This window comes from Drosophila suzukii, chromosome 3 (assembly GCF_043229965.1).
Source record: "Drosophila suzukii chromosome 3, CBGP_Dsuzu_IsoJpt1.0, whole genome shotgun sequence".
In the NCBI taxonomy this organism is placed as follows: Eukaryota; Metazoa; Arthropoda; class Insecta; order Diptera; family Drosophilidae; genus Drosophila; species Drosophila suzukii.
This window is the reverse complement of record NC_092082.1, coordinates 63,072,849-63,091,920: the sequence shown is the minus strand read 5'-3', so window position 1 is coordinate 63,091,920 and position 19,072 is coordinate 63,072,849. Positions and strand designations below refer to the sequence as shown.

Below are 19,072 nucleotides of genomic sequence, written 5' to 3'. Positions count from 1 at the left end.
TACAATGATCAGGATTATATACCATGCACTTAAAAAGATCTAAGGCTTAGACTATAAAATTACGATAAATGATTAATTACGCGAATGAAAAATACTGTTTTTTTGTTGGGCTGGTTAATATAAAGTCGAATAAATTTACGGAATCTATTTAATTAATTCGGTAAACATACATTTTAGCACTATTGGGACCATATCATGTTCTCAATTTATAGTATTTAATTTAATTAGCCTAATAATAGAGGGTAATATGGTCCCCTACAAAAAGAAGACTTTAAAGATATCAAGTAAATTACCTTGCATCAATTTATTTAAAACGATCCAAATATAAATAAAATAAATGTAAATTACAGAAAATATTGTATTATCCTTATACCTAAATTTTGATACCCCCTATATGTACAACCTGCTTATGCTGCCACATAGATGGCAGTACACCCGTCAGTTTTGAATAAATATAAATTTTGTACAAGAAAAAAAATTATTAATTTTTAAAAACCACATAATAAGACGCCGAGTGACTTCCTAAACTTATACGGTTACTCGATTTCATGGGAATCTGCAAGAATCTGTAGATATCGATGTACTTACTTTTGTTTTTATACAGTCTAATACTTTCGGTTGTAATATTTTTTGCAATTCGGTTCGATGTTTATTGCCACATTGGCCGCGTCTCGCTTGTTTGCTTTGGAAAAGGGCAGGCCAAGTTCAATGCATGCAAAGTCAAAGTCGGTTCCCCCTGCCCCTCCGGCAGCCCCTCTCCCCGCATCGGGCGGCTATAATTGCTAGCAATCAGCTAGCTGGAACACTAAAAACCAACAAAAAGGCAATAGGAAAATAAAAGCAGCGCGAGCAAAACGCAACGCAGACCAAGACAAAGTTATGGAAAATGTTCATTTTCATTTAAATGAAAATGAGGAAACGGCGGCAAGTTCAACGACTCGCAGCTGCTTAGTAAGAGGCACGACGGCGAATCAGCGCCAATTCCATGTGCACTAAATTGCTTAATTGGGAAATGTCGAAAAGTGTAAAGAAACAATTATGACAGAAATCATTTCAGCAAAGCAGCGACTAATGCAATCCCGGCCGATAGATTGGCCCACACACGCGCGTTCGAAAGTTAATAACTGACTTTCGGCACGCACTGCAATGTGTGACTGGTGGTTTTTCGGGGGGCGTGGCGCAATCGCTTTTCCCCCGGCTGCAGCAGAACAAAAGACTTAAGGCACGAACTTTTAAGGGGTGATGAACAAAAGGCCGAGAAAACGACGATTTCGGGGTGTTGAAATGGGCAGAACAAAAGACTTAGGACACGAACTTGTGCCTGTCATCTCATAGGGCTGCAGGTGTTGGAGCTTTTCGGGACTGGTATCTAGCAATAGCTTTATCTGGACGATCGGCAGTGGAGCGTGGATACTTCGCGCCGCTCATTGAACTTATCTTGCGCAAATGGCCAGCCGCCGACTTCCTTTCCGCCCCGCCCCTTCTGAGGAGCCGGCGCGTGCATTTTTCTCTCTGACCGATTTTCATGGCATGATCTGTTTTACGGCTTTCGGTTTTCTTTCATCGGGCGGCCCGAAAAGCGCTCGGCAGTCTTCGGATCTCTTCGACTTCGGAGTCGGCGCGTATTTAAGTGCCTCCAAACGTGTTTGCAGACATTCAGTTTCTGTTATCGTCTTGAGCGCTTCGGTTGTGTGCTATTCATCATACGCCGCGTTGCCCGTTGGATACATAACCTAAAGGATTACCTCTGACCAACTAACCATCTCATTCTAACCAAGGTGAGCCATCCCCATCCCATACGCTGAGTTCCCACTTCTTTGGGCTGTTGACCCATAGGTCACTGCCCGGAATTTAAATTAGTGCGCCGAAATATTCGCGATAAAGTGTGCAAATCATGTGCTGCATTCCAGAAACACAAAAGAAGTTGAGGATTTTCGTAATATATCCAACGAAGAGTAATAAATTCGACAGGGGGACAATAACTTGACTGGAAATTGTGCGAATAACTCAATTTGAATGGCAGGCTATAATGAAGAAGGCGATTTATGTGGTCCAACAATGGTCGGAGTCATAAAAAAATGCACATTACGCTGAAATTTCGTTATGCTTGGAGAATATTCGTCAGGGAACAGAGTTCATTGATCAAAATCCGACAAAGTACTCAGAAAACATAAATTAAATTGGTCCTTGCAATGAATGGTTGATTATATTTTTGACAGACAAAAACTTTTGATAAGATATAGATATTTACCCATATTCTCATTATCATGTTAAGGAGGTATAGGGCAATGGTTGAAACAACTGAACAACTTACTCCTCATCATATAGTCCGAATATAATGCTCTGACCTTACTCATAATAAGTCGCAATAGCTCCACATATTTCAGAACACATTAAGGCACTCTGGAGAACTGAATATGATTTACCTTAAACATTTTAAGCTCTTCCTCTTTTCTTGTAACAATCTTGTTTACAAACCATTTCCTTAACCACTTAAATGCTACTCGCGATCGTTGCCGAAATTCTTCAAAATATAGCATTACAAAACAATGGGCAAACAGAATTATTGTAATGACTTCAAATGGTCTGGAGCGAGAAGGGGTTACTGGAGAGAAGGAGCAAATGACAAAGGCCCAGAGAGACAGAAACCGAAAGCACTTTAACTAGAGCCAACGACCAAAAACAGAAAAATAAGTTAATAAAACCCGTTTTCTGACCATTTTTCTTGGCTCTTGGCCGCTTGATTTTCGAATCGTTGTGTTTCCCGCTGTTTTGTTTTGCTGGAGATTTTCGCAATATTTGCAATAGAGTTGCAGGCAAGAAGAAAAATTGCAATAGCCGCAACGGCCATTAGCGCAACAAAAAATAGGAAAAACCATAGGAGTGTGCACACATACAGCAATTTGAGTGTGGCCGAGCCTCCTCCAATCCACCGGCGGTAATTGCAATTCTAACAGGTTGCAAGCTGCAACTGCAGCAGCCACTGCGGTTGCATTGGAAGCTGGTTGTGGCATGTGCAGCGCACAGCCGCTATACCCAATCCCCAATCAGACTTCGGCGCATTTCGAGAGCTTTTCCTCCGCCAACTCTGCTTGACCCCAATGAGCTCGGTGTTGCGAATTTGGGTATCCCATTTGTTGCACTCGATTTGTGCCACTTTCAAAGTTGCCTAATCGAATTCTGTACCTGTAAGTATAGTCAATCAACCCCTCTTTAAATGTCAATTACCCCGAGACATTACGCATCACTGAGTAAGATTTAAAAACAAAAGTAAACAAACAAGAGCTATAAAAAGCAAAGCCAAAAGTACGCCCCAATGAGCGCAAACAAAGCAGCGAGCGTTTAGGCCAAAATATACTGTTTATAATCACTTATTGTACTAACTGCCAGGCATGACTATCTCCAAGACACTTTTCTGCATTTGCATAACTCTCATAATCGTTATTTATTCCCTTGCGGTATTTACAAATATACACGTCCCCTTATAAGGCTGATCGCTTGAAACTGAAATAAGAAGGGCCACGAACGTTTTTTGAGGTCGATGTCAGCTGATTTTGTTTGGCCCTTGCGCAAGCCCCAAGCCCCTGCTCTCGGCACTGTATCTATATAGCTGATGAGGGGCGGGCCCGAGTAATGCATATTTGGCCACAGCCCATGCTAATGAATCCAGGCAGTGACGTGTGACCGCAAGACCTACGAGCGACCAGCGTTTTGAAAGCGCGCAATTAAAATGTCAAACATATCTGATTATGTCGTATTGCGCATTAAAAAGTTTTGCGAAATGGCTGGCGAAGAATAGAGGGTTGCAATTATATTGTTTTACTCGTGGAGCTAAGGTATATTATGTTTATTCCAAGGCATTGAGCATGACATAATAGAATGGTCAGGTGATTTCAAAATCTACTCTATAACACAAGCAAATAAATATAAGTAATTAAGATCCTATCATATCCCAATATAATATGACACAAACAAATAGATAGAAATAACTAGGATCCTATCCTATCCCATTCGCCGACCCAGATGATGATGCTACACCCCACACCCGACCAGCGCGTGAGCATCCGCGAGGAGCTCCGCGAGCCAGAGGATCCCGCAGACATTGAACGCGACATCAAGCTGATCCGCGAGTGGCTGGAGACGCAGCCCCACCTGCCCAAGGACATGGACGACATGCGCCTCACGACCTTCCTGCGCGGCTGCAAGTTCAGCCTGGAGAAGGTGAAGAAGAAGCTGGACATGTACTACACCATGCGCAACGCCGTGCCCGAGTTCTTCTCCAACCGGGACATTAATCGTGAGGAACTCAACATCGTGCTGGACTATGTGTGAGTACTTAAGCTGACCCCTAAAATGAAAAAAACAAATGCCATATACACACTATTATATTATATTCTGCTAAATTATTGTTGAAAAGTAATAGTAGGTCATGTGCAAAATTAGATATTTAAATACTTGAGCCCTGACCATTTTCACATGATTTGAAAGTGACTTATAAAATCCATATGGATTTATAATTTTAAATCACATATAGTTAATGATTCTCAATTACTGAAATCGATTAAGATTTCGTATAAAACGTAACGCCTAAATTCTAATTTGGTTCCGCTTAGGAAGATTCTTTTCTGAAGAATTCGCAGTTTTGTTACTTGCGAATTCTTTAGAGATCCACCGAATCATAAATTACTCTAGAATGCACACTTATATCTAACAAATATGGTTTGTGTTATCACCATTTTCCTTTCAGGCATTGCCCAACTCTGCCCGGAATCACGCCCAACGGACGCCGCATCACGTTCATCCGGGGCATCGATTGCGACTTCCAGCCCCACCACATCCTGGACGCCATGAAGGTGGCCCTGATGATCGGGGACGTCCGCCTGGCGGAGGAGAGCGTCGGCATCGCCGGCGACATCTTCATCCTGGACGCGTCGGTGGCCAGCGCCGCCCACTTCGCCAAATTCTCGCCCACCGTGGTGAAGAAGTTCCTGATCGCCGTGCAGGAGGCGTATCCGGTGAAGGTGAAGGAGGTGCACGTGATCAACATCTCGCCGCTGGTGGACACCATCTTCAACTTCGTGAAGCCCTTCGTGAAGGAGAAGATCCGCAGCCGCATCACCTTCCACAACGACGTGGAGAGCCTCTACAAGGTGGTGCCCCGCGACCTCCTGCCCAACGAGTACGGCGGCAAGGCCGGCAACGTCGTGGAGCTGAACCAGTGGTGGAAGCAGAAGCTGGTCGACAACACCCAGTGGTTCAAGGACCAGGAGGACAAGAAGGCCAACGAGTCCCTGCGTCCCGGCGCCCCCAAGACCAGCGACGATCTGTTCGGCATGGAGGGCACTTTCCGCCAGCTGAACATCGACTAGGGCCAAGGGGATCCAGTATCCACCTCCGGCGACCTCATCCAGCTTGTCTAACCGTTTATATTAGCCGCTCATTTGATTAGTCCAAGCTCGTGTGCATGACTCTTGCTTAATTGCTTCATTCTTTCGCCAGACCCCATTGTTAATCTATCTTTATATCACCAGTACATTGCAGTAATTACAATAATAAAGAACAGCAGCATATTAAGGAATGAATAAAAAATAAATTCAAGAAGCGGTTTTACAGTGGTGGTAAGGTTTGCCATTTAATAATCTTAGCAGACCCCAGGGATACGTAGAAAGATAGAGGATTACATTATTTATGATCACTGTGGAGGGCAACCCACATAGTGACGAAGCGCAGCAGGAGAGTGCGCGATGGCGAATACTATATAATATCTAGAAAAACACTTATATATAAGTATCTTAACTTCGTATGCCCGTAACTTGTGCAGTTCTTAATTTACTGACCTGTGGTATTTTAAAATACTCAGAAGGGCTCCGGTTTTCTCCTTTTTATGTTTCGAAAACGACAAATGGCGTTATTGCGTTATGAAAAGTAGAAGTTTGTTAACCTAAAATCTTTATTAATAGCATAGGAAAAAATTTGGATTACTCATTGGTTCATTTACATTAATTTTCAACCATCACAGTAGCCGTTAGTGGCATTTTATGTTTACAATTAGATATTTTGTGACCCTACCTAAAATTTTACCCCCAAACATATTCCTAAGCAACAACAACTTTCGCTTTGTCAAAGGCCGATAAATGAATCGTCACATATACAAATAAATGTCAAAGTAGAAAAAAGGTGAGAAAATGAAACATTCCGTTGACGCTACGATTACAAAAACTTTCCGAAAACCAGAGTACTATTTTCTAAAATCATTTCTTACCTTTTTTATTGCTCAAAAACGGCTACGACTGTTTGAATTTTCGAAACGAAAGGTAACCATTCCTTGCTGATGGGGTGGATTTAGCTTATTTCAATGTCGTAGTCGGGTTTGGCTATTTCGTATCGGCGCAGTGTGTAGAAAATGAAATGAAATGGAAACTGAAACAATTTTTTTAGTACTTACATACATTAAAATTTTTAACAGTATATTAAAAGTATAAGATACCTAAGTATGGTAGCCAATTTTTTGTACCCATAGGTGATTTGTACCTTGGTTAAAGTATCTAGTTATGTCCCAACACTGATTAAACCAACCAAATAGTAGGCTTTGAAAAAATATTTCTGAAATCAGACCAAATTTACTCCAAGCCAACCGTAATCAAAACCTTCGATGTTTTCTGTGACCATTGAATCAACAAATCATCGAATCACCACTTACCACAGTATAAAGTTTTCGAATCATCAAATCATTGAATCCCCATCTATATTTTCTCATTATGCACGCGGAAATACAATAAAAACTAGAGATAACGCGATAGTCGACGTCTTTAGGTACCCGTTACTCAGCTAAAGGGAGTGCGAGAAGAATGAAAATATGCTTCCCTGCAAGCAAAAGGGCGATATTTCTATCGCCTGTCGTCCAGGAGTCACTTCTTAGTAACTTCTGCGCGATAGAAAGACGATAGTACACATTTTACAAAAACAAAATATACATATAACGCGTAGAAGTCACTTCTAAGTCACTTCTGGACGATAGAAAGGCGATAGTACCCATTTTACAAAAACAAAAAGGGTCAGGATCGCGAAGAAGTAACTCGGAGACACTTTTGCGCGACAGAAAGATAGTCGGCGATATCGCAATCGGATCGCGGAAGTGACTACCTTCGGGAAGAAATGTGCCACTTCGGCGGCACTTCTCGGAGTCACTTCGGCGACACTTCCAGAAGTAACGCAGAAGTGACTTCGAGAAGTGTCGCCGAAGTGGCACATTTCTTCCCGACGGGAGTCACTTCCGCGATCCGAATGCGATATCGCGGACGATCGTTTTCATCTTCTCGAAGTCACTTAATAGTGCCTTCCGCGATAGAAAATGCTTGCAGGGATATAGCACCCCTATCTTGGTGCGGTATTAGTGAAAACAGCTGATTTGCTGCATATGGTGTGCAATCTCGATTGATTTTGCAAAGTATTGATTATTATTTGGTTATATCTTTTTGATAAATGGTAGTAAAATTCCCACGTTATTAATAATAAAAACAATATGTTATTTAATATTTAAAAAATATTGAAATATTTGGACGCTAGACTGGTTTTAGGGTAATGGGCTACAGCTCAAGAATCTACACGCCAAATCCCAACTTTCTAGCTTTTATTGTTTACGAGATCTCATCGTTCATATGGACGGATAGGCAATCTGGACAACTTTTTGAAATTTTTCACCTGGCTTGAGTTTGTCACCTTACCCTAAACTCCTCTATAAATATGCGAAAGATAAATCGAATTATGTTGATGTATTCAATGTATTTATTGATGTATTCAGATGTTGTAATCATTAAATTTCATCCCCTTAAAAGTAATATTCTCCCTATAAAATATGATTTTTTCCAATTCTCGAAACATGGCAAATAGTCCCTTTCCGATATAGCCATCCGTGCCTTCTTCGATTCAACTTGTATCTCCTCAATCGATTTGAAACGCGTTCTCTGGAGGGGTCTCTTGAGTTTTGGGAAAAGCCAGAAGTCGCACGGAGCCAAATTAGGCGAATATGGTGTATGAGGAACGATACGCGTCTAATTTTTAGCGAAATGGCCATGAAGAACGAGTGCAGTGTGAGTCGGTGCATTACTGTGATGCAAAAAGATAAAGTTTTCGACCCATTATTCTGGTCTTTTTAGACGAATTTCTTCACGCAAACGACGCATGACGCTTCAAATAATATTCCTTGCTAACAGTTTGGCCGGGTAGAAGGAAGTCATAGTGCACCACACTCCGAAAATAGAAAGAAACTGTCATCATGACTTTGATTTTGGAACTTCTTTGACGTGCACCTTTCGGTCTGGCCTCGCCTTTAGCACGATATTCGCTTGATTGGTCGGTTGTTTCTCGGTTGTTTCATGCATTTGAGCTTGTCCTGATAGTCAGAAAGCATTGTTTACCACACATCAACGCGACGCCTTTTGCAAGAAATTGAGCGCTTTCGGTCAATAATTGAAAAATTACTATTGGTCGTTGGTTAAACAACAAGCGTAATTATATTACCAATAATGATATTGACATTATAATTGGCCCAGATGTCATTAATAGTCCTGGCAACGCAAGGGAAAAAGAACTACCCCGAATTGGTAGGCCTGCGAAGTTTAAAACTGAAAATTCACCATTATTTATTGCCCATATTAGTAAAAATTAGTATGGCCGAGTTTAATTCTGCGTTCCGACTGTTGAAATTTTGAAATGAATGGTAATTATAACGTGCAGATGTGGTGGATTTAGCTTATTTCAAAGTCGCAGTCGGACTTGGCTATTTCCTATCGGTGCCTCCCCAATGTGTAGAAAATGAAATGAAACGGGAATCGAAACAAATTTTTTGCAGTACTTATGTAAAGACCTTAATGTTTTTGAAAGTCTTTGAAAATCTGTACCTAGGTAAGGTAAAAGGTAGCCAATTATTTGTATACCGAAGTAAGGTAGAAAGTACCACTAATTTGTACCTAGATACGTAAAAAATGTTTCTAAAATCAAACCAAGTTAACTCCAAGCCAACTGTCTCCAAAACCGTCGACGGTTTCTGTGACACCTCTGATTATGCCGGATAAAGCGTGCCGGATAAAAAAAATTAGAAAGTGCTTTTATTTGATGGATCGTATAATAAACTTTCGTCACAAAAGTTAATATCACAACTTTTGTATGCTGATGGTGCGATCCTCACTAGCTTTTTACCTTGTTAAGAAGTGCTTTCGTTTGATATAAAGATCTTGAAAAAATATCTGTAGCAGAACTGCACCATTAGTATCACAGCTGAAGTAAATATAGTTTTTTTTATTCCAGTATATGTACACTCAGGGAAAAACACCGTGGTAAACTCAAGTACAAACAGTCTTGATTTAAGAACGATTTCATGACAATTACGACCGTTCGTACTGAAAAAAGGCTTACATTGAGCTCATTTTCGATTTAAAATTAATGTCAACTTTGAAAACTCCCAACTGTTTATTCTGAAAGTGCTCGGTATAAAAGGCGCATAAGTCAAAAGAAAAATTTTAAAATTTATGTAATTTATAAACCGTTTAATTCATTATCAGTTTCCAATACTTATTTCTCTTACTAGCATATAATTAAAACCCAATTTAAATTTACAATCTATGTATATTGATTTAAGAATTATTCGTCCTTAAATCATGCCTGCAACTTGCTTACTTTAATAATAAATAGTACTTGTATTAAGTACAAAATGACAATGTTTCGGAATTATTCATACTTGATTGTAGATTGCTCTAAAAACTTACTGAAATCGATTATTTTTTGTCTTAAAAAATCGTAAAGTCCTTGATTTTATCTCTAAGTGTACATGTTTCGAGTAAGGTTTTTAGGTGGTGAGTTTCTTACTTCGAAACGAGAACACATCAAATTAAGGAATAAATGAATCAAGGAAAATGTCGCTCTGTTCAACATGCAATGAAGTAGGTGAAGAATGGATGCCAAAGGAGGAAAACATTTCTCCACGAACGCCCCATTAAAATAATGACCCTCGGTGGGGGAAGAGGGCGTGGAGCAGTGAGTGCCCGATGCTTGATTGCATCTGCCACAATGCACCCAACGCACACAGGCAGACCCACATATTTCACCAGTCGCATGTCGCCACTTTGTGTGGAACATGCACATTCATCAGCGGAAAGGGAAACTTGTCGCATTTCTGGGGGCGGATGGAGCAGCCAGGACGGATTCCTCCCGGCTGACTTATTCCTTCGACATATTGGTTCCGTCCATTGTTGTGTGCGCATTTCGGCGTACGAAATCAAGTGCTGCCAACATATCGCAGTCACGACTCCTCGGACATGGTCAACTGGGTTTCAATGTAAAGCGCCTTTTCCGACTCTCGAAGGCAGGGTTTATTTGAAATTGATGGCCCGCCAGCTGGGGAATTGTATAGTCTGAATGGTCTGAATGGATGGGTGGCCAAGTGGCGTTATGATTTGTAAAGCCCACTTGCCAAACTTCTTAAAACTAACTGCACGTTTCCGTTGCCTAACTCCCATGTGAAAGTATCTTCGTCGAAATTCCGTTTAATATTAATATCTAATAACTAAGCTACACAAAAAGTCCCAATTCTGTCTGTTTTCCTTAGTATAATCAAGCACTTTCCAAACTATACACGACTTAGTTACTAAAATAATAATATACTGGATCAAAGTGTGCAAGTATTTTTGTAGCCTTCTTATTTATAAATATCGTTACTTGAACAAAACAAAAAGTTTTTAAGATTCTCAAGCGAAAACTTTTACATGTTAAATGGTTCTGCCCATTATTTATTCATTTTATGATAATCAAAAAACAAATTCAGGTGTTGGCGGCTAGCCTTGCAACATGTAATTTAAAGTTTATTTAGTTGTGGGCCATATATTTAAATACTTTTCAGAAATTGAGACATGGGACGATTAGCCTATAAAAGACAAGCCCTAAAAGGCTTTGTTCAGAGTAACTTCTTGATCGCCATGGAGAGCAAAGCCAAGAAAGATACGATTAAAGACGACTCCAAGCGCCGTGACCTTTTTGTATTTGTAAGACAAACCATGTGCATAGCGGCCATGTATCCGTTTGGATATTACGTCAAGGGATCTGGGATCCTGGCCCATCTGGTCCGAATCTGCGACATGCTCTACGAATTCTTCAACTATTTTGTATCCGTGCATATCGCTGGCTTGTTCATCTGTACCATATATATAAATTACGGCCAGGGCGACCTGGACTTCTTCGTGAACTGTTTGATTCAAACCATCATTTATTTGTGGACCATTGCAATGAAGCTTTACTTTCGTCGGTTCAGGCCAGACTTGCTGAATGCGCTCTTGTCTAAAGTCAATGACGAGTATGAGCCACGTTCTGCCGTCGGATTCAGCTATGTCACAATGGCGGAGTCTTATCGGATATCCAAGATGTGGATCAAAACCTATGTATACTGTTGTTATATTGGCACGATTTTCTGGCTGGCCCTTCCCATAGCTTATAGGGATAAGAGTCTGCCACTAGCCTGTTGGTATCCCTTCGATTACACGGCAAGTTGAATATTATAAATTATTAATATAGTTAAATTTAATTGTACAATCCTTAGCAACCCATTGTCTATGAGGTAGTGTTTTTTCTTCAGGCGATGGGACAGATTCAAGTGGCGGCCTCCTTCGCCTCCTCGAGTGGTCTGCATATGGTGCTTTGTGTCCTTATATCAGGACAATATGATGTGCTCTTTTGCAGTCTTAAGAATGTGTTGGCCACAAGCTATGTGCTAATGGGAGCCAATATGGCAGAGCTAAGGTAATTTTAAAAAATCACTTAGTTGGCAAAAACCTAAAAAGTACCGATTCCGTAACACAAGAAAATATGTACCCTATTTTTTAACATTCTGCCTTTGCCTTTGTGCTTCACATCGAATTCTTCAAGTATGTACTTATGTAAAATTAAGTTATCCATTTACAGCCAATTGCAAGCTGAGCAATCTGTGTCTGATGCCGAGCCCAGTCAATATGCATACTCTCTAGAGGAGCAGACTCCTCTTCGAGAACTTTTACAACCAACTGCAGAATCCTCACGAGATTTTGCCACAGCTTTCCGGCAGTCTTTCGTACACTGCATTCAGCACCACCGTTATATAGTGGCGGCTTTGAAGAAAATGGAGCGATTCTACAGTCCTATATGGTTTGTGAAAATCGGTGAAGTCACCTTCCTCATGTGCCTGGTGGCTTTTGTCTCGACGAAGAGCACTTCGGCCAACTCTTTCATGCGGATGGTTTCCCTGGGACAGTACTTGCTCCTGGTACTGTACGAGCTCTTTATCATCTGTTATTTTGCGGACATCGTATTCCAGAACAGTCAACGATGTGGTGAGGCCCTTTGGCGAAGTCCGTGGCAACGACATTTAAAGGAGGTTCGCAGGGATTACCTTTTATTTATGCTGAATTCCCGTCGGCAGTTTCAACTAACTGCTGGAAAAATAACCAATCTAAACGTGGAAAGATTAAGAGGGGTAAGCGTAGTAACATTTTAACAAGCTTCTTTTTTCTTATAATTTATTCTATTTTCTAGACTATTACCACAGCCTTTTCGTTTCTGACCTTGCTGCAAAAGATGGATGCACGAGGATAGAAAATAGCAAAGGCTTGTTTTTAGAAAGAGGGGTGAGTTTAGTAATATTTTACCGAAACTTTTTTATACCCTTGCAGAGGGTATTATGATTTCAGTCAGAAGTTTGCAACGCAGAGAAGGAGACGTTTCCGACCCCATAAAGTATATATATTCTTGATCAGCATCACTAGACGAGTCGATCTAGCCATGTCCGTCTGTTCGTCCGTTTCTACGCACACTTGTCTCTGCTGAAACTTTCCCAATAGTCTTCTATGTTTTGCAGGTAGTATATAAATCAGAACCAGCCGGATCGGACAACTATATCTTATAGCTCCCATAGGAATAATAAAAAAAAATAAGTTAAAATTATATTTTTGGTGTTTTTTAACATATAAATAACATTTGGAAATAACATTTTTTAATTAGTTCTGAATTTCGAATTTAATTTTATCAAAATTGAACGCCGTATCATATAGCTGCCATAGTAACGATCGGAAAATTGGTGGGAAAATAATATGAAACAAATTATAGCTTCCGTGTTTTTTGATATATTATCTTATACAATTGGGAATATCGTTTATTATATAATTAAATATGAAACAAATTATAGCTTCCGTGTTTTCTGATATATTATCTTATACAATTGGGAATATCGTTTATTATATAATTAAATTTTGAAAAAACCAGTCGACTCTAACATATAACTGTCAAAGAAACGGTCAGAAAAATAATGAAGCTAGCAACAATCCTTATGAATGTAACATGGTTTACTTCTTATACCTGCAAGGGTATACAAACTTCGGCTTGCCGAAGTTAACTTCCTTTCGTGTTTTTCCTCTAATTATTCAATCTATTTTTAATACTATTACCACAGCCTTTCCTTTTCTCATGTTCCTGCAAAAGATGGATTCACGAGAATAGAGAATAGCATAGATTTGTTTTTAGTAAAAGGAGTGAGTTTAACAAAAATTATTTTTTTTTGTTATTAATATTTAATTTATTTTCTAGACTATTACCACAGTCTTTCGTTTCTCACGTTGCTGCAAAATATGGATTCACGAGGATAGAAAATAGCATCGATTTGATTTTAGTAAGAGGTGTGAGTGTAGTAATATCTTACCAAAAATGTTTTCTTTTCTTCTTATTATTCAATCAATTTTCTAGACTATTACCACAGCCTTTTCGTTTCTCACCTTGCTGCAAAAGATGGATTCACGAGGATAGAAAATAACATAGATTTGTTTTTAGTACGAGTAATATCTTACCAAAACTGTTTTTTTAATTATTATTCAATCTATTTTCTAGACTATCGCCACAGCCTTTTTGTTTCTCACCTTGCTGCAAAATATGGATTTACGAGAATATAAAATAGTAAGAGGGGTGAGTTTAGTAATATCTTACCAAAACAGTTTTTTTCTTCTTATTATTCAATCTTTTTTTCTATACTGTTACCGCAGCCTTTTTGTTTCTCACCTTGCTGCAAAAGATGGATTCTCGAGGATAGAAAATAGCATAGATTTGTTTTTAGTAAGATTAGATAAATGATAATTTTAAATAAATTGTTAGAAATGGGTAGCGCATTTGAATGCCTAAGCATTCAATAGATCTTTATTTGCTTCTTTCAATAATTGTTTCAACTTTGGCAATAACACTCTCTCGCAGTGCGTTACAGAAATATTTGATATATTGGATTTCTTCTGCACCGACATTTACAAAATACAATGTTAGGAAATGTTAAAAAAAGGCCGTCAGTGGAATATATACGGTAACTTATACTGAAAACGATTAGATGAATGGCATAACTTATCAAGTTTTAAATTTATTTTTTAAATTTTTTCACTAGTTTTATTTAAAGTTATAACATATATATTATTTTTGAATTAAAAAAGATATTCTAAAATCAAAGGATTTTGATATCATCATCTGATTTTGCTACTAAATTGAAATATGCAAAACTGTCGCTGCGTTCACCCTCATCAGTGGATGTATTGACCTAATTCTTAATTTTACAATAAGTCAATAAAATTTAGTTAGATAATTCATACCCCCGGAATAAATGCCTTATTGTAGTTCAGCGCACTTAAAACGGTCATTTGACCGCATCGAATTTATTAAAGAAATTATACAAGAAATTGATGTGCTTGAGAGATAATTATCGACTCTAAAAGCAATTAAATCATATACATTTATAAGGTACTTGGGTTAACTCTTCAACTCCCTACCTCGCATTCGCTCCATCTCTCTTCTCGCGATGTGTTCCCCTCATTCGTGTTAACTACATTTGAGCAAGAAATTTGCTTAACAATTTGTTTTTTCTGGGTTTTGTCACAATTATGTTCACTTTCATAATATTGTGATTGGCATTTTGTACAGTATCAAAAATTGTTTGTTGCATGCTTTCTATTGCGGCCAAATACTACAGTTCTTGTTTATTTTTACATTACATGTACATTAGGCAAATGAACTAACACTTGCTTACAATTAGTTAATAGAGGCCCTTCAATTTGGTTTTTATAAAAATTTACATATTTTTCAGTTTTTCAGTAGACGAGTGTCCGAGAAAATCTCGGTTACAATGCTCAATACAGCAGGTTCCATATACAGTTGACAGTACATGCTTTGTAGACCGCCTAGATCAATTGTATTATTATCAAGTAATTATTATCAAAAAAATATATGTAGGTTTATAATTTATGTATCTTATAATCATTTCCCATTCCTATTTCCCTTCCTTAGCAACACGATTTCGATCTTTGTTTCATACTTTATATATAGATATATTAAACAAAGCATAACAAGGCGAGCAGCCACAACAACAGCAACAGCAACAAGGCAGACAGAGCAACAATTTGCAATTGTTGCTTATTTTGATAAATGCAATGAGTTTGCTGTTGCTGTTGTACCCGCTGATGCTCCGGTGTTTGCTGTACATTCCCCTTAAGGTTCCTTGTGCTGTAATCTGAGTATATGGCATTTCTCCTGCCTCGAGTGCCGTTGCCCACTTTGGCCAAAAGTTGTTGCTGCTGCTGCTGCTGGTCCTGCGTCTGCTGTCGTGGCTCCTTGCTGTTGCTATTGCTGTTGACTAGTGGGAGTTGACTGCGCCGCTAGCTGGCGTGCGCCGTACTCGTGCTGTTGTCGTGGTTGAAGTGCTCCGTGTTTACAATCACCTGCACCACGTATCCCTGGTGTATGCTGCACTCATCGATGGGCACCTTGTCGCCCAGCAGCTTGCCACTATAGAACCATCGCTGGCAGCAGGCGTCGACAGCCTCGGCGGCCTGAAAGAATGTTAAATTGGATCTCAATATTTTGAATCCCAAATATATACTAAAACCAAAGCAAAAACTTCAAACATGTTAAACATTTACAAGCTGTAAACTTATTCATGTAGTTATTCCATATATTGGAAATAACAATCGATAAATAGTTGGACTGCTGGACTCACCTGAAGCTTCTTCTTGCACTGCCCCACGGTGTCCTTGGAGTACACCGGTAGTTTAACATCAGTCATGGTCGATGATATGCGCAGCTTTAGAAAGATCTCGGTACCGCCATCCACTGGCTCAGAGTATTCGGCAGGCGAGTCGCGTCCGTTCTCCTCCTTTACGATATTTATGGGATATGACAGACAGTAAATGGGCACCTTGTACTGGGTGCCCAGCTCATCGTAACATTCTGTGAGGTATCTGCGAAAAGTAGAGTCGTTAGTAACCAGGTGAGCCATCCGCTATCACTATCTTATCGGAAATCCCCAGCCAGCCCAAAAAAAATTTGTCACTTTATTGAGCCTAATGCTAATGATTCAATGCCAAGTGGGCCAAGTCTGATAAGGCAAGAGATATCAATGGAATTACTTAGGGAGCCCTCATCAAGGACACTGGTGCATGCAACGCCGAAAGTGGTGGAAAGGTCAGCGCTGCACTTAAATAAATATGGTCTACAGTCCGAGGAAGTGCCAGAGTGTCAGTCAAAAATCGATGTCTAATAAAAACGTTACCGCGAGAAAGTTGTGGTGTGTGGTCGACGGTTTAAATACTCTAAGCATTGAGTACTGAGTTTCACTCAAGTGACAACTGTAAATGTAAGTTTAACAAATATTTCCTTTTCAAATTATTGTTTTCAATTAAAAATTAGCTTTGTTTAATGTCTTTTATATTTTTCATTCACCATTAGAGCATACTCCTTTGAGCCTTGCTCTATCTAGTACGTTTTTTACTCTCCTGACGGGCTCATCACAAATTTATGATACCCTCGGGGTCTCCACCAAGAGACCCCAGCAAATCGCTGTCATGCATTAATGGAGTTATGGCCATGTGAAATCACTATATACATTATTGATTTTCTAGACGATGGCAATTAGCATGCCGTGTCATTAGGGACTTTGTCGGATTTGTAATACAAATTAGAACTATCCGAATGTCAAGTTCAGTATAAATTATGCGAAATTTAAATCAAATTTATGTAATAATAATCTCAAAAACTATAGTTTTATATCTTTAGGGAGACTTTGCAGACCTTTTGATGTAAAGGTGTTTCTCTACGAGAAGCCACTATATTGATTTAAGGTTAGATACAAAAGAACGTATATACCGGAAGTTTGAAATCATTTAAACTATTGTTTAGACGCGAAGCGTTTCGTATCACCTAAACATCGAATACTTTGACTCGAGTACGACCAAACCGTCCCGGCCAAGTTTGTCAGGACCAACTCACCCATTCGGAACTGAGACATTGGCCCCGTCCAGGATGGCCTGCGCCATCTGAAAGTCGAGGCCCTCGGCCGCGTTGGTGGCCGCCCGCAGCGCATCCCAGATCTCCTTGCGGCCATCAAAGGCGGGCGCCGTGTCCCAGAACTCGTCCCTCTTGGACCTCAGCTGCCCCTCGGTGAGTGGGACGTCCGATCGCCACCGGATGGTCTCGTGGCAGAGCGGTCGGTTCTTGCGCGCAGCGCCCATGGCGATGCCTAGAGTAGGTATAGGTACACGCGCTATATAGACGGATGTATAGGAGGCATGGAAGGCCACTCACCTGCGCTGGCCGGACGGGAGATGCTCGCCGAGGAGACGCTCATCGTCTCGTTGTCGGGGTTCGCGCGACACACACAGGCGCCCATTGTCACACTCAGCTCCACTCCGCTCCGGTAAGAAGGATCTATCGGGCGAAATATGTACATATATATGCGTACACTCATCCGTAGGTCACGTATGTACGTACACCAGTTCCGGAAAGTGGAAGTCTCGGAATCTGGGAATATTGGATACTCACCTCCGCCGCGCACAGCCGCCTTGTTTGCCTGCTCGTCTATATTACGTACGCCTTATTTTTGTGCTCAGTTATCGGGTAGGCTGTTTATTTCTATTATTGTTTCTTGTGCTGCCTTCTGCCTTTTCATTTATTATTTTATTTGTGCGACAGAACCAGTGTGACCGCAGCCGTAGCGCCAAAATACGATGTACTGCGACCGAATGTCACTAAAAAATGCCAGGGAGTCTTCTGAAATATACCGAAAACGATATATCGTAAGTAACGATGGGTCTTTATATTTTCCGAAAAATTGGAAAATGTATAATGGAATTGTTAGAAAGTTGGTCACCATTTATTTGTAATAGTTTTCTGGCCCTATAGTGTTAAATATCTGTGCTTTCCAATTAAATTATTAAATTTTTCAGATTATTTGTTAAAAACTCTGATTTATGTACATGTAATTTTTGCAAGTGTAACGAAATTTAAAAGTGCGCTTATTTATGAACTAGTTCCGGATATATGCTCCTTTTTTCTTTGGTATTTTTCCGATTAATGCGTTTTTAATGCTAGGTTGTACAATCGGTATTTTTGAAATTTAAAATTGTGAAAGCATAAATTGTTACACCGTTAAAATTTATAAGGTACAATCTCTTTGAAACATTAACTATCGTATACATTTTCAAACCTGAAAATATAAACAAATTACCAAAGAAGAAAATGTTTTTCCGACTAATATCAAGTTTCAAGCATAGTTTACTCCGATGTTGCTACTTTCCAGGCTACAACAACGGTAAATGCAAGCGAATTTAAGCGTCAATTACTTCCAGCTGCAGAGCGCTCTCTCCATTTTGGAGCTCTCGCGCTCTTCGATCGGAATATTGGAGCAGCATTAATAAAAAGACGCCAACAGAAAGCGGCAGAAAGAAAAAACCAGACGACCTCGACCAAAGTTGTCGCAAAAACAAAAGTAATAAAGGCATGCAAATTAAAACCCAACACACATGCAGTGTGGGTAGGAGTAAATTGACTGAAAAAAGGTGGTGAAAGAAGAGAAAGAAGGTAAACCACTTCTGACTACTGGTTACTTTAAGACATTTTTACCATTACTTTTAAACTAGATTTGGAATGTTAATAAAATTAAAAAAAAAACATCCTATTATTTTTCTAACTATGCAGTTTGCGCTTTCCAAAAAATTCACGACATCGAATTTGAAAGGATATAAAGCATTATATT

General features: G+C 39.7%; 3 protein-coding genes across 6 annotated transcripts; 2 read left to right on the top strand and 1 right to left on the bottom strand.

Moving 5' to 3' along the window:
- The first annotated feature begins 1,635 nt into the window (after window positions 1-1,635).
- LOC108011232 (alpha-tocopherol transfer protein-like) lies at window positions 1,636-5,593 on the top strand. The gene is made up of 3 exons (XM_036819258.3): window positions 1,636-1,778; window positions 4,024-4,328; window positions 4,748-5,593. The coding sequence occupies exons 2-3, from the start codon at window positions 4,024-4,026 to the stop codon at window positions 5,367-5,369; spliced, it is 927 nt and encodes a 308-aa protein (XP_036675153.1). The 5' UTR covers window positions 1,636-1,778; the 3' UTR covers window positions 5,370-5,593.
- Window positions 5,594-10,908: 5,315 nt separating this feature from the next.
- Window positions 10,909-14,136, top strand: Or83a (Odorant receptor 83a). 4 transcript variants are annotated; one of them, XM_070997004.1, is made up of 8 exons: window positions 10,909-11,531; window positions 11,588-11,787; window positions 11,950-12,496; window positions 12,556-12,647; window positions 13,469-13,547; window positions 13,603-13,693; window positions 13,759-13,841; window positions 13,900-14,098. In XM_070997004.1, exons 1-4 carry the CDS (start codon window positions 10,971-10,973, stop codon window positions 12,613-12,615), a joined length of 1,368 nt encoding a protein of 455 aa, XP_070853105.1. In that variant the 5' UTR covers window positions 10,909-10,970; the 3' UTR covers window positions 12,616-12,647; window positions 13,469-13,547; window positions 13,603-13,693; window positions 13,759-13,841; window positions 13,900-14,098. The 4 variants fall into 4 exon arrangements, with proteins under 4 accessions (XP_070853105.1, XP_070853103.1, XP_070853104.1 ...); XM_070997001.1 differs by lacking the exon at window positions 10,909-11,531 and having other exon boundaries at window positions 11,567-11,787; window positions 13,900-13,974; window positions 14,052-14,136; XM_070997002.1 differs by lacking the exons at window positions 10,909-11,531; window positions 12,556-12,647; window positions 13,469-13,547; window positions 13,603-13,693 and having other exon boundaries at window positions 11,564-11,787; window positions 13,900-13,974; window positions 14,052-14,136.
- Window positions 14,137-14,664: 528 nt separating this feature from the next.
- LOC108011236 (ubiquitin domain-containing protein 1) lies at window positions 14,665-18,028 on the bottom strand. Its single transcript, XM_017076340.4, has 5 exons — window positions 17,860-18,028; window positions 17,623-17,745; window positions 17,308-17,557; window positions 16,040-16,280; window positions 14,665-15,872 (listed from the first exon to the last, which is right to left on the bottom strand). Exons 2-5 carry the CDS (start codon window positions 17,705-17,707, stop codon window positions 15,699-15,701), a joined length of 750 nt encoding a protein of 249 aa, XP_016931829.2. The 5' UTR covers window positions 17,708-17,745; window positions 17,860-18,028; the 3' UTR covers window positions 14,665-15,698.
- Between the last annotated feature and the right edge of the window lie 1,044 nt (window positions 18,029-19,072).

Coding starts and splice junctions, on each gene's coding strand:
- LOC108011232 (XM_036819258.3), top strand. CDS start 4,024: ATGATGATGCTACACCCCACACCCGACCAGCGCGTGAGCATCCGCGAG. Junction 4,329..4,747: donor AACATCGTGCTGGACTATGT/GTGAGTACTTAA, acceptor TTTTCCTTTCAG/GCATTGCCCAACTCTGCCCG.
- Or83a (XM_070997004.1), top strand. CDS start 10,971: ATGGAGAGCAAAGCCAAGAAAGATACGATTAAAGACGACTCCAAGCGC. Junction 11,532..11,587: donor GGTATCCCTTCGATTACACG/GCAAGTTGAATA, acceptor TACAATCCTTAG/CAACCCATTGTCTATGAGGT. Junction 11,788..11,949: donor GCCAATATGGCAGAGCTAAG/GTAATTTTAAAA, acceptor ATCCATTTACAG/CCAATTGCAAGCTGAGCAAT.
- LOC108011236 (XM_017076340.4), bottom strand. CDS start 17,707: ATGGGCGCCTGTGTGTGTCGCGCGAACCCCGACAACGAGACGATGAGC. Junction 17,558..17,622: donor CTCCCGTCCGGCCAGCGCAG/GTGAGTGGCCTT, acceptor TACCTACTCTAG/GCATCGCCATGGGCGCTGCG. Junction 16,281..17,307: donor AATGTCTCAGTTCCGAATGG/GTGAGTTGGTCC, acceptor TACTTTTCGCAG/ATACCTCACAGAATGTTACG.